The sequence below is a fragment of the Melitaea cinxia genome, chromosome 11 (assembly GCF_905220565.1).
Source record: "Melitaea cinxia chromosome 11, ilMelCinx1.1, whole genome shotgun sequence".
NCBI classification, from domain to species: Eukaryota; Metazoa; Arthropoda; class Insecta; order Lepidoptera; family Nymphalidae; genus Melitaea; species Melitaea cinxia.
In genome coordinates, this window is record NC_059404.1 from 14,473,143 (window position 1) to 14,487,954 (window position 14,812).

A 14,812-nucleotide genomic window follows, 5' to 3' on the forward strand; every position below is an offset into this window, starting at 1 on the left:
CCTTCGCACACAGCTTACTGGTCGCTAGCGCGATCTCTCCGAAGCGACACTGTCACCACGATACCCCCCTTGCTACGTCCGAACCTCCCTCCAGCCCTCGACGATCTGGATAAGGCCGAGTGTCTTGCTAGTAGCCTGGAGAGCCAATGCTCGCCAAGCACTGAGCCGGTCGATCAAAGTCACCTCTTAAAGGTGGACTTCGAAGTAGAGCGCAAGGCGGCTTCACCGCCTACTGACGAACCACTCCCTCCGACTACCGTCGAGGAGGTTGAATCGATCCTCAAAGGCCTTCACGCGAAAAAGTCTCCGGGGCCCGATAGGATTTCAAACAAGACCATTAAGCGTCTTCCAAGGCAATTAATCGCCCCCCTAGTTCTGATCTATAACTCCCTCCTGGCTGGCTGCTCCTTTCCCGACCAGTGGAAAGAAGCGATAGTTATAGGTATTCACAAACCTGGCAAACCCAGGAACCTCCCTACTAGCTACCGCCCTATAAGTCTTCTCAACACGCTCGGTAAAGTGTACGAGAAAATAATCCTTAATAGATTAAAGAAAGCCATGGAGACCATGGAACCTCCGCTCATTGATGAGCAGTTCCGATTCCGAGCCGGACACTCTCCAGTCTACCAAGTGTACCGCATCACCGAACATATCCTGTCCGGTCTCGCTAAATCGAAAGCCCACTCGACGGGCGCTCTCTTTTTCGACATAGCGAAAGCTTTCGACAAAGTCTGGCATAACGGCTTAATTTACAAGCTGTACAATCTAAAAATACCAGACAGACTCGTGCTCATCATACGAGACTACTTGTCGAATCGCACCTTCCGCTATCGAGTCGAAGGCACGTTATCGTCGCCTCGGCCGATACGCGCCGGTGTCCCACAGGGATCCCTACTTTCTCCGCTCCTGTACTCTCTGTACACGAACGACATCCCCATTCCCAGCCAAAGCTCAGCAACCAAGCTGGCTCTCTTCGCAGACGACACTGCTATATTCACGACCTCCGTCTCCGTAGCCATGATGTCCAAACGCCTCCAATCTGCGACCACCGCACTAGGCGAGTGGTTCAGGAAGTGGAGAATCGAGGTCGACGCCGAGAAAAGCTCAGCGGTGCACTTCACCCGAAACCCAAATTTCGTATTTTGGAGACAAGGGCGCCCGGAGACAATCAAACTCTTCGGGACACCGATCCCATGGCAAAAAGAAGCCAAATATCTCGGAGTCACTCTAGACAGGAAACTTATTTTCAAGTCCCACATAAATCGCGTTCGTAACCGAGCCGCCTTCGTACTCGGTAGGCTGTATATGATGCTATGCGGAAGGAGTAAAATGTCTCTTAGAAATAAGACGACATTATACAAACTCTGCGTACGTCCTATCATGACCTACGCGAGTCCAGTCTTCGCCCACTGTCACCCCACCTACATCCAACGGCTGCAAGCGATGCAGAACCGCTTCTTACGCACGGCCACGGCCTCACCGTGGTACGTACGTAACGTCGACCTCCATAAGGACTTTGGGATCGATTCAATCGCCAAGCATCTCAAGAAGCTTTCTTCAAGGTTTTTTGAGAGAGCACTCCGACACCCCAACCCTCTTGTAGCAGAGGCCTGCTCCTACGTAGGTAGAGGAAACGTACAGACGAGACTTAGACGTCCTAAACACGTCTTGACAGATTCCGACGATAGGATAACCGTAGCCAACGCCCCTCTCGTAGGTAACACACCCACACACCGAACACTCACGCACCGCCTTCGCCGGCGAAGACGAGGTCCCCCGCGTTAGGACGGCTCGGATACGCTTAGGCGCATCGACCGTCCACAACTCGCCGCAGCGCTCCGCATAGCGCCTCCTCCATCCCGACGACGTTCTAAGCCGAGGTGCGATCTCGCTAGGAGACACCCTTAGGACGAACGTCACCCCCGTGCCCGCCGAAAAGGGCCCACATCTTCTTTCGCGGCCGGTTGCCTAAGTGCCCGGCCCCCCTCACCGGTGACGCTGTAAAGGCCAGTAGGGCCAACAGCTACTATCATTTCGAAAAAAAAACGTAAATATATTCGATCGACACCTTCTGATCAAGACTTTCATTTCGACACAACAATAGTCCCTAAAAATCTATTTCTGAATATATTACCTAATAATTCAATCACTAAATTTCAAAATTCTGTTTACCGTCTCCTTGAAATTAGTCCACATTATGTACTTCTCATCTTAAAATACTGTCTTTTCGTCCCAAAATTAACTTATGCCCTCCGTTGCTGCTCCTTTTGGAATCACCCAGATCTTTTAACATAAGTAGACGACTTGATCAAAATTAGCTTAGAATCGATTCTTAATATGCAACTGAACGAGCAATGTTGGACCCAAGCATTCGTACCAATCCGTTATGGTGGTTTAGGGATTCGCAAAATTTCCAGTGTCGCTTTAGCAGCCTTCCTATTTTTTATCCATAGTTTAGCGAATGTCATAAGTAAAATTTTAAGGGCACCCCCTTCAAACTTTGAGATTGCTGGTTTGGAAGAAGCTAGAAACGCTTTTTTAATTGCATGTCCGGGTCAAAATTTTCCAGTTTCTGCAAATTCACAGAGGAGCTGGGACGACATAAACTGTAAATTGACTTATGACAAACTTTAAAGCTGTAGTACAGGTTCGGCGCGTGCTAGGCTTTTGGCCGTGGGTACGCATGAGGCCGGCTACTGGCTTCACGCGTACCCTTCGTCAAATACAGGAACGTTTCTTGAGCCTGACACGCTCCGAATCGCAACCTGTCTACGGCTTGGGGTTCCGGTCTGCGCTCCTCATAAATGTCCCTGTGGCAGTAATGTCGACAAGCTAGGTCATCACGGTCTATCATGCCTAAAAGTGCAGGCCGATTCTCAAGACATGCCGCACTTAACGATATCATACGCAGGTCCCTTGCCACCATCAACGTGCCAAGTCTACTTGAGCCGACTGGTATTGCAAGAGACCGGATGGTACGAGTTTGATTCCATGGAAGATGGGCCGGGTGGATGGGGTGGTGGAGATGGGGGGTATGGGATGCAACCTGTTCAGACACGCTGGCCCCTTCCCATCTTCATGGAACCAACAAGAGCTGGTGCGGCTGAAAAAACTAAAGCATACAAATACAGGGGTCTAGGCTCTGAATATGATTTTGTCTCAATCGGTGTAGAGACCCTTGGTCCGTGGGGTCCTAGCGCTATAAGACTTTTTAAGGAAATAGCAAAAAGGGTATTCGACGTCACAGGAGACCGAAGAGCTGGCAGCTACTTCAGACAAAGAATTACCATGTACCCAGTGACCATGGTTGATATAAAGTATCCGAATAAAATAAAAATCCGAAAAAGTTATTTTTTTTTTTTTTGTTACAATAATACTCATTCAATCACAAAAAAAAAATCAAGAAAAAGCAAAAGTGATTGAATTATCATTTAAAAAACATACTATCAACATGTAACGTCGTTACACTATTTATCCTGTACAAATAAATAAAATTGGAGTGTCTGTTTGTAATATTAAAATGACCGCTATTTACTAAATGTATATGGATGTAAACACGATACATAATTACATATTCCAAAATAACATTTTTTTACAATTTTTGTCTGTTTGTTCCGGCTAATCTCTGAAACGACTGGACCGATTTTGACGGGACTTTCATTGGCAGATAGCTGATGTAGTAAGGAGTAACTTAGGCTACTTTTATTTTAGAAATTTATTTATTTTATAACTGTGCGAACTCACGGGGAAGGCTAGTATGGTATAAAAGTTGTCGCGAGATTTACTTATGTTGATAAACAAGTCAATAAGAATTTTGATCTGATTGATTATAATCTTTAAAATTTTCAATTTACTTAATAAATAAAAAATAATTGTAAGGACCATAGGAAAATTTGTTAAGAATCAGTGGTACAGTTTGGTTCAGTAAAACAAAAAGTAAAACAAATTTTGGTATTAAAATTATTTGTATTAATATACACCATAAAGGCCCTAGCGTCATTAACTAACATTATAGTTATAAGCAAAAATTAAAGACATTTTGTGAAATAAAACTAATAACATACATTATGTAATATTAAACAACTACCAAAGTGGAGTGTTTTAGAAATGAAAAAAAAAAAATCACACAGCTACAATAAAATTTGTGTAAAATAGCAATAATATAAATAACCTTAAATCTTACACATTTCATTTAAATGCTGCAGTATTCATGTTTTCAATCAAAATTTCTGTGTAATCTCGAAATATCATGGTTATGCGATTTGGTGAATTTAGTAATAATCTTACTTGTATATGACAAAACTTGCTTAACAGAAGCACACTTGTAGACAGGCACTACCAACAGCCAACAACTGAATCAACTTTATTACCAAATATTTATCTGAAAAATGTTTAAATGATAAACGCTGTTTAGTATAACTCAGTAATAAAATTATTGTTATCTTTATAAAAAGGTGTCATTGACTTTGTTAATTTACTCATAAACATTTTGCAAGTAATTTTATACACACATACAATTTATAGTATGAATTTTATGCAAAATTACTTTCAAAATGAATGTCAAGTTAAATTTTAAAATGTGCATACGACACATTACATGGACATTATACTGGTATAAAATATATTCTACAGTATGCGCCCTGTCTTATGCGTCATTAGAAGTATATTTGAGTAAAGTTTTTAATACTTTAAAATAAAGCACTGTGATCACTATTTAGTACACTAGTCTAGTTCTCCAGCATTGCAAGCGTCTTCGTAAGTCTTGCCCTTCTGTTCAGGGTCGAGTTTGATCAAATCATCGATACGAAGGATGGTGATTGCTGCTTCCGTGGCAAACTTCAGCGACTTGATCTTGGATATAGCGGGTTCGAGAACACCAGCTGCAAGATTGTCTCGCAGAGTCCCCTCCGTTAAATCTAAACCGACCCATTTCAGATTTGCGTGTTCTACCTGTGAGAATAATAATTATAGTGTATTTATTATTAATCTATTTACATATAATATATACTACAAATTATTAAACAAGGAAAATGTGGCTTGATGTTTGTGTGTATTTTACTATAATTTTAAATTGTTAACATAAGTGTCTAGTGTGTATCTAGTAATCTATTTTTAATTAAGGAATACTTTAATCGGTAACAATTATACTAACATAAGAGTACAAATTTAACATCCAGATAATATCTTATTGGACAAGGTGTTACAGTAGGTGGTTAATTTAACCAGCGTCTTATACCAATCCCACTTCCTAAGCCAGTTTGTGAGGAGGAATTTAGCACAGGCTTACCTTAGTTTGTGAGGAGTTGTGGTAGGCACGCAGCTTGGCCACTAAGTCTGTCGCGTCTCTGGCAGCGTTAACTGCCAAAGTCTTGGGAATCACCAGCAGCGATTGCGCGAACGCTGCTATTGCGAGCTGCTCGCGGGAGCTCTGCGAACGAAGGACATTAGTATTAACTACAATGTTAACATAAAAGTAACAGTGCTGACGAATTTGTCAATTTTATGTACAAATATGGTATTGTGGTTTTCTGAAATTACTGGTTGTAATCACGGGCGCCAGGCGGCCGGCCTCCAGCACACAGATAGCAGCTCAGTGGTGCTCACCAGCGTGGTGGCGAAGTTGTCGAGGTAGATGGAGAGCGCGGCCTCGACGGCGCCGCCGCCGGGCGTCAGGCGGCCGGACTCCAGCACATAGATAGCAGCTCAGTGGTGCTCACCAGCGTGGTGGCGAAGTTGTCGAGGTAGATGGAGAGCGCGGCCTCGACGGCGCCGCCGCCGGGCGTCAGGCGGCCGGACTCCAGCACATAGATAGCAGCTCAGTGGTGCTCACCAGCGTGGTGGCGAAGTTGTCGAGGTAGATGGAGAGCGCGGCCTCGACGGCGCCGCCGCCGGGCGTCAGGCGGCCGGACTCCAGCACATAGATAGCAGCTCAGTGGTGCTCACCAGCGTGGTGGCGAAGTTGTCGAGGTAGATGGAGAGCGCGGCCTCGACGGCGCCGCCGCCGGGCGTCAGGCGGCCGGACTCCAGCACATAGATAGCAGCTCAGTGGTGCTCACCAGCGTGGTGGCGAAGTTGTCGAGGTAGATGGAGAGCGCGGCCTCGACGGCGCCGCCGCCGGGCGTCAGGCGGCCGGACTCCAGCACATAGATAGCAGCTCAGTGGTGCTCACCAGCGTGGTGGCGAAGTTGTCGAGGTAGATGGAGAGCGCGGCCTCGACGGCGCCGCCGCCGGGCGTCAGGCGGCCGGACTCCAGCACATAGATAGCAGCTCAGTGGTGCTCACCAGCGTGGTGGCGAAGTTGTCGAGGTAGATGGAGAGCGCGGCCTCGACGGCGCCGCCGCCGGGCGTCAGGCGGCCGGACTCCAGCACATAGATAGCAGCTCAGTGGTGCTCACCAGCGTGGTGGCGAAGTTGTCGAGGTAGATGGAGAGCGCGGCCTCGACGGCGCCGCCGCCGGGCGTCAGGCGGCCGGACTCCAGCACATAGATAGCAGCTCAGTGGTGCTCACCAGCGTGGTGGCGAAGTTGTCGAGGTAGATGGAGAGCGCGGCCTCGACGGCGCCGCCGCCGGGCGTCAGGCGGCCGGACTCCAGCACATAGATAGCAGCTCAGTGGTGCTCACCAGCGTGGTGGCGAAGTTGTCGAGGTAGATGGAGAGCGCGGCCTCGACGGCGCCGCCGCCGGGCGTCAGGCGGCCGGACTCCAGCACATAGATAGCAGCTCAGTGGTGCTCACCAGCGTGGTGGCGAAGTTGTCGAGGTAGATGGAGAGCGCGGCCTCGACGGCGCCGCCGCCGGGCGTCAGGCGGCCGGACTCCAGCACATAGATAGCAGCTCAGTGGTGCTCACCAGCGTGGTGGCGAAGTTGTCGAGGTAGATGGAGAACGCGGCCTCGACGGCGCCGCCGCCGGGCGTCAGGCGGCCGGACTCCAGCACATAGATAGCAGCTCAGTGGTGCTCACCAGCGTGGTGGCGAAGTTGTCGAGGTAGATGGAGAGCGCGGCCTCGACGGCGCCGCCGCCGGGCGTCAGGCGGCCGGACTCCAGCACATAGATAGCAGCTCAGTGGTGCTCACCAGCGTGGTGGCGAAGTTGTCGAGGTAGATGGAGAGCGCGGCCTCGACGGCGCCGCCGCCGGGCGTCAGGCGGCCGGACTCCAGCACGCGGCGCACGGCGCACAGCGCGTCGTGCGCGGAGCGCTCCATCTCGTCGCAGTACGCGTCCGTGGGCCCGCGGAGGATGATGGACGCCGCCGTGCGCGCCGCCGGACTGAACAAACGTTCCATAAATTAATTATATTAATATATATAATTCTTCTTAGTTAGTGTTTATCACCTAACTTCTCCTAAAAGTTTAGACTGATTTGTTTGAAATTTCGTGTGTACATTTCGAGACATTCATGAATAGTTTGAAAACACATGTCAGCAAGCAAATTTTATAGCTGCTATTCTGGGCAGGACAATGTCTGCAAGTTAAAGTTATAAAAACTCAAAAAAGTATTTACAGAAATATAAGATTGATAATACCAGATTCTTTTCTAAATGTACCAAAAATTAAAATAACAAATAAACATATTTTTAAAAATTCATACTAACCCCTTAATAAGTATGAGCTGATCATCACATATTTGTTCTTGTACTACTTCTGCTGCTTCACCGATCATGCTTGGCTCGAAAACTTCTTCTCCTTTAGGCAGCAAAATTGATATAAGAATAAAAATCATATTTATGACGATTAACAAAATCTTTCAAACATTATTATTTTTGAATGCAACTAAATATACCAAGAAAATGTTTATGTTATTACCCTCCATGTTAGTCAAAGAGGTCAAGAAAGCAGCTCCAGTGGCCTTTGCGATTCTCTTCAGATCAGCCTTCTTACACCGTCTCACGCCCATTGCTCCGGCTTCAACAAAGTATTTAAGGCACAAATCGTCGATACCCCCAGAGCAGAGAATTACATTAACTCCTGTAGCGAGGATCTTTTGTAAGCGTTCCTTTGTGATGTCCAATTCTCGAGCACGAATTGCATCAAGTTTTTCCGGGTCAGTCACTAGTACCTAGAATATTAAAATTACAAATAAAGTTAATAACACTTAAAATATAGGTTCTCAATGGGGATGGTACCGCTCCTTAATGGGCGCCAGTGCTATTCACGGGGGCGTTAGCTAGTCCAAAGACAAATAGAAGAGTTATGACAGTCAAGGAGGCAGTTGCAGTACACCTACTTAATTAAAAAATATATTAATATTTGATGAGAAAACATTTTGTCTAGCTATCTAAGATTTTAATTTTATTATTATACATAGTATAAATGAAAATTAAAGCATTTAAATTCTTCTTCTTCTTCTTAAAGACTATGGCTCCATCAGCTTTTCGCAAATATTCATAGGAAAAACTAAACGTTTTGTAAAAAACTTTGAGAACTGACAACCAAATGAGTGATAGAACAAGTTTACAGAACAAGAATAATTTAACCAAAATTTGACTAATACTAAAACTTCTACTATTACAAAGAATTGTAAAATTTTATTGCAAAATTAATTTATCATCCTCACCTGAACACCAAGCTTCATTTTAGTCTTCTGAAGTGAGAAATCAAGACAAGCGATCTTAGCATTAACAATCTTTTTAGGCATGGCTTGAGAGGCAACGGTGCAGTTTAATGCATAACCCTTGATCAGTACACTCTCCCTTGCACTACGACCGTGGGCTTTGAGAATGTTCACTGCCTTGATGGGGTACACTGCATTGCCCTTAGAATCCGTGACCTTGATAGCTTGGGCCGCATCTACAACCATCTCGGAGAAGAAATCTGCATCACTGGATAGGGGTGTTAAGGATTTATCAATGTTTATAGCTTAAACTTTAAGTTTATTCATTTATGAATGTTTAATAAGAATATTTTGTTTAATTCAAACCATTTTAAGTGGAGAACAAAACTTCAATGTAAAATATATATATATTTCCAGTCTTTATTAGACTTTAAGTATAAAAATTACGAAATTATTGTTTTCAGTCAGTAAATTTTTGCTATAATATAATAATAATGTTTTACTACAAATTAAGTGACAATTATATCTTATACTTAAACTTTAGAAAAGCAATATGTTGTATGTAAATAGAATTTAACAGCGTGAAACTTGGGAAAAAAAATAAGTAAATATTTATTGTTGTTTTTAAAAGGATACGCTCCAATCAACTTTGAAGACATTGTAGTTTTAGCAGCATTAATGATGGACGGCCTCCCGAGTGACTCAACAGTGACGGTCAAGTTGTCTTGGATGTATTTTACAGCTTCTTTGCAGGCTAACCTGTATCCTGAGATGATGCTAGTGGGATGAATTTTGTTCTTAACCAGTTCATCTGCATTCTGGAAATAAAATTTCTAAATTAATATTATGTAAAAGAGTTGAATCTCATTTCAAAACTCTGTTACAAACTTATTAACTATTTTTGAGAATAATAGTATGAACCAAAAATTTATCTATTTCTAGTTAGATAAAATTTTATATACAGGAAGTGTTAGAAAGATACTTTTAACATGCACATTTTTTATTGATGTATAGACAGCAGGTCATTTCCTGTTCAATATCAAAAATCATCGGCAGAGGCCATCTGAGGAAGTACCTCAACCATAAAGATGTTTGAATGCTGCTCTAAAATAGTGTTGTGGTCTTGTGGTGAGTAAGGTGAACAGAGCTCTTGGGGAAGAGTCAGCAATGCTCTTATGATGCTTCTGGATTTCTAGGTAGCTATAGGCTACAGTAACTAAAAAAATGTAACAGGAGATATAAGAGATTGTTACCTTTAATAATTCAGCAGCAATTATAACAACAGATGTGGTTCCATCTCCAACTTCCTCATCTTGTAACTGAGCAAGCTCCACTAATACTTTAGCTGCTGGGTGTTCAACTTCTAATAATCTGTGAAACATTATTATCATATGAATAAAAATGCATCACCAAAATGCATGCACATAAATTTCTACCGACTGCATTGGATTGGATAATTTCTTTTCTTGTCAACAATTATGTAGCTAAACACAACTAACTTAAGATTTTGGTTGAAATATCACCAATCATCTCCCAATTTAAACTTTTTGAATATATCTAACAAATACTTATACTAATGATTAGAACTAATTTAATTCCATTATAACAGCCTGATACAATGAAAATTTCTTAAACCTAATTTATAATTTAAAATAGGATATTATCAATAACTTTATTCGTTTAATACTTTATAACATACATTACAGATATACGCTTTACTACATTTATAACAAGTAGAGGAATTACATCTAGTAGGTACACAGCAATTGGTGTATAAGGTACTCCATCACATTTTCATTCAAATATTGCTGTAAAAGTGGAATTGTGGATAATTGGATTTGATCAGTTTTAAAATTACTTCTTGAATTTTTGTATAAATTAAACTTACTTAAGTATAGTAGCACCATCATTTGTTACTGTAACATCTCCAATGTCATCGACAAGCATTTTGTCTAATCCCACCGGGCCGAGAGAGCTCTTCACTATGTTAGCGATTGCTGCGGCTGCCATCACTGAAACAATAAAATGTCATCAAACATGTACCTACTGACATTGGGAACTTTTAGTTTGGGTATATTAAGGCACTTATGAAAACATGACTTTTTTTATAATTTAATTTTTATAGTAATCATGAAATGTCATTTATCTTATTCGATAACAATACGATATTTGAACAAAAGCGTATGTCTAATAGGTCTGGAATGACATATACATACATGAAGATACATAGGTTACTTTTTAAGATACAAATAAATATGACTCTGAATTGAAATAACTCGATGGTAACAAACTATTTTCTTCAATATAAAGCTATTTTGTATAAAAAATATAGCATTTATTTCATTATAACATAATATTCATCAAATTTAAAACCATAAGCAGCATTGCATGTGATGTACCGGGGAGAGTTTTGCAAATTTTAGAACATTATTTTACCATTTTGAGTTCTAACTGGGGCTCCAGATTGTCTCGTCCCCGCGACGGTCAAGGGTGCAGCAAGTGTCGACATTTTTCTGGTTATTTATTTTATAATTTTGTTAAAATAAACGCTCGTCACACTTTTTTGATTCTGGAAGAAGAACAATGTCGCCAGCACAAAAATCTTTATGACAATAATTTAATTTTTGACACATTAATGTATGCTGCCAGGATTTATTATTTGAAAAAAAAAACAAACAAAAAAAAAACATAATAATTAAACTTTATGAGAGTCACTGATTTTTTTAAAAGTGACTAATTAGTTGCATTAAAGCTATCTTTGTAAATTAAAATTATCACACTAAATTAGTTAACATTATATTTGTACGAATTTTAAAATAGCATGTGCTTATTACAAGGGCTGCGAAATTTTAGACTGAAAATTATTTACTTCTTAACCCTTAATTCGACGGATTTTTAATTTCATTCAAATTGTGAAATCTTTACAGATTAGGTTCTTAGCTTTTTAGGGACCCTAGAAAAATTACTTAAAAAATTCTACCTTTTTCAGTTTCCTGAAAAACGTACGTCCATTATACTGGACGTTGTCAAATTTGTAAGATACTGAAGCACTCTTACCATGTGAAGTATACTTCTCACTGTCAAATAGAATTAAACAACAATTTCGTAAACAAATACTCACTATATTGAAAAATAGCCTCTTCATACATTTGTTTACTCTTAAGAAACTAAAAAAAACTTAATATACGTAGAACTCAGTTGTTCTTGAAACATAATAATAAAATAATGATTAAATTTTCATAAATATCAACAATCTAGGTTATTCAAATCACAGCCATAACGAACAATCAGCCTTTTATTTATCAAAAACATAAAAATTATAAATCTAAATTATTTATGCCACTTGGTCTCCAGCCTTCCTACTTACATACTCATTATGGAAATTATAAAAGCAATTTCTTTTGGCCACTAAGCATAACCTCTGTTTGCATTTGGAACATTGGATTTTCGTTTTATTATTCTTACAGAACTTGCAACGCCCTTATATTACGTATTTAGGCCAGTGGTTGTAGCCATCATAACGCACAGAAACTGGAGTCCTCGGTGCACTTGAGTTTTGAATGAGCATTTCTTTGGTAGAGGGCTTGGTGTTTCCGTCTGCAATGATCTTTCTCTTTGTCTCAATTCAACTGCTAACTTCTGTCAAACTGTTTCAGACTTATGTTTTTCAGGTTATTCTTGTTGCATTTTCTTCTGTAGAGTAGCCAAGCACTGTTAACTACTATATCTAACATTTGGCCAAAGATGTTCATGTACCAACGACGGCTCTTGAAAGATGTTCCGTAAAGAGCTATTAACATGTCGCACATATCGACGCTTCCCATATTTTGGTTGTAGTGTCGAACTAGCTGTGGACACTTAACACTAATTTTCTTTTTCAGTGCTTTACTCAATCTAATAATCTCTTAAACTGATTAAGCATCGGCATAAGAACAAGCTAAAGTCATAACTTTATTGTCGTACCAATGGACAATGGTAATCTTTTTATCGTTATCTACAACTTGGGTGAATGAACCTCGGCCTTTTTTCTTTAGTTCTTTGTCACTTAGCAATTTACAGCAACCCTTTAGTCTATTTTACCGTATAGTTTCGAGGGTGAAAATCCCGTAGTGTTCACGAAGATACCTAATCAAATCCAGCGTTGTGAAGTAATTGTCGAAATAAACAGCACATCCTTGAACCTGAATCGTCTTACAAAGAGCCGATAAGAATATTCCAGTGGACAGTCGTATCCGGTAAATCAAGCAAGAATTCGTTTGATAGAATGTCAGCTTTGTGTCTAAAATATCCTTTCTTCCATTTGTAACTTACAATAAGAGTCTTGGTCTTTTTTGTGATCGTTGGGACAGCTCTTACTGGAAGTTTTCTCTTACGCCTGCTTAGTCTTGGTGTCGAGGGACTACTAATGGAAGAAGCAATTGATGACGGAATGGATTATAATGAAGCCAAACTTGGCAAAACATTATAATTTACTTCGCCTGTCGGTGGTAGCACGTTGTTTATAATTGGAGTCAACGGAGCTTGTTCATTGTTCAACTTATCTTCGACAACTTCGAGGACAGGATTATTTTCTTTGCTGGATACGATAGAATTGTCCTCTTTTTCAACATTTTCGTTTACTAACTCCGTAAAATAATTTGCATCAACATAAGGGTCGTTACTGTCGATAGTATCATTTTCGGAGCTGTCCAATATATTCATGCGCTCTAAGACTGAGTTTATAGAGGGGCATGGTGAAAAGGACAACTCTTTAGTTCTGTGTACAGGAATTTTCCCCTCATTTTCAGGTTCGGATGCAGTATCAATATCGGAAGAAGCGTTTTCAGGCGGAACCAGTGCTACTAAATGATGTCCTCTAGACTTAAAGATTTGAAAACGAAAAGTAATGAGTTATAAAACTTTTTTATCTGCGGATCCCTAAAGATATTATGACACAAAAAAGTAAAAGTATATTTTCTAATATTGCTGCATCGTGAAGTATACTAGACTATAATTTAGTATTTAGTTTTCTACAACGTTGACAAGGGGAAGAACACTGGACATACTACTTAACCGTTACTTAACTAATCATTCGACGACGGGAAGCATACTGGACATAAAAGTTTGGGGCGTCGTCAAAACTTTTCAAGTATCAATAAAAAAATCAAAGCCTTATGAGTAGCTACCGGGATGGCTTTTATTTCATTTTCAATAATTTTTACATTGAGACAAGTTGTAAAATGACAAATAAATTACAATTACCGAGAGCCCTCGCAGCAAGTCCTTCCTCCCCACCATTTCGATGGTGATTGCTGGCGTACTGTTGAATCGCACGCGCCACTGATTTTTTACAAGATGGTTGCATAGTTTAAGATTTCATATAACACCTAAAAATCTATGTATGCGGTCTAATTTTTGACACAGATTTTTATTTTGTTAACGAGAAGTATACTGCACGGTGTCGAATTAAGGGTTAAAATCGTGATAATGTTCACGTTGTTGGCCGGGTTGGTTGGTTGTTTAGCTGTCGCATGGGGGCTAGGAAAAATATTTTAAGAATCTAAATTTGTATACGATGTGTACGTTGTATTACTTTTTGATTTTACGTTGAACCATAATAATTGTGAGTCGTTTAGTTTACCACTCAATTCTTCTAATTGAAGTCGGTTTTTTGTTTGAATAAATATTGTGTAGAGAGAAATTATCCGTTCGCAGTGTAGTAGCGTTGTGAATTAAGCTCCAACCTTCTAAAAATTTATTTATAAGATACCTTTTTCAGCAGTGGGACGCTTCTAGGCAGATTTATTTATTTAGTCATTGGATATATTTTTGTTTTTTTTTTTAGGGCATCAAACAAGCGTATGGTCCGTGAAAATTGTTTGAACGTTATTATATTTTAAACGCAACAATAACATTGTTTAATAACCCTATTCCATTTTACTCAGGTATATTTTCAAGAATAATATTATTTGTCAAAGATAGGTATCTCTTGTTCCCACTACATCACACTTTCGGCCTAGACACTTGGCATTGAATGTCAACGTGAGACGAGGTCATTAACTATCAGTAGTATTCTTTTGTGATAACAACGGAAAATTTATATACAGTACAGTACATTATATGTATTTATTTGGTATGACGCACAACAATAGCAGAAGGAGTATGTATTTGTTTATGTGTTTTTAGTATTCGCTTCTCATAATTATAAAAGAAAAAACTTATTAGGGCTTGTTTTACACGTGGTTGATAGTGCATATTGCACTTAATTAACTGATACGTTTA

General features: G+C 40.5%; 1 protein-coding gene across 1 annotated transcript; it reads right to left on the reverse strand.

Annotated features, from left to right (window-relative positions):
• Positions 1-3,946: 3,946 nt before the first annotated feature.
• Positions 3,947-11,161, reverse strand: LOC123657545 (T-complex protein 1 subunit alpha). Its single transcript, XM_045593069.1, has 10 exons — positions 10,988-11,161; positions 10,440-10,563; positions 9,805-9,922; positions 9,188-9,369; positions 8,555-8,819; positions 7,804-8,056; positions 7,593-7,683; positions 7,074-7,266; positions 5,288-5,428; positions 3,947-4,950 (listed from the first exon to the last, which is right to left on the reverse strand). The coding sequence occupies exons 1-10, from the start codon at positions 11,058-11,060 to the stop codon at positions 4,723-4,725; spliced, it is 1,668 nt and encodes a 555-aa protein (XP_045449025.1). The 5' UTR covers positions 11,061-11,161; the 3' UTR covers positions 3,947-4,722.
• Positions 11,162-14,812: the final 3,651 nt, after the last annotated feature.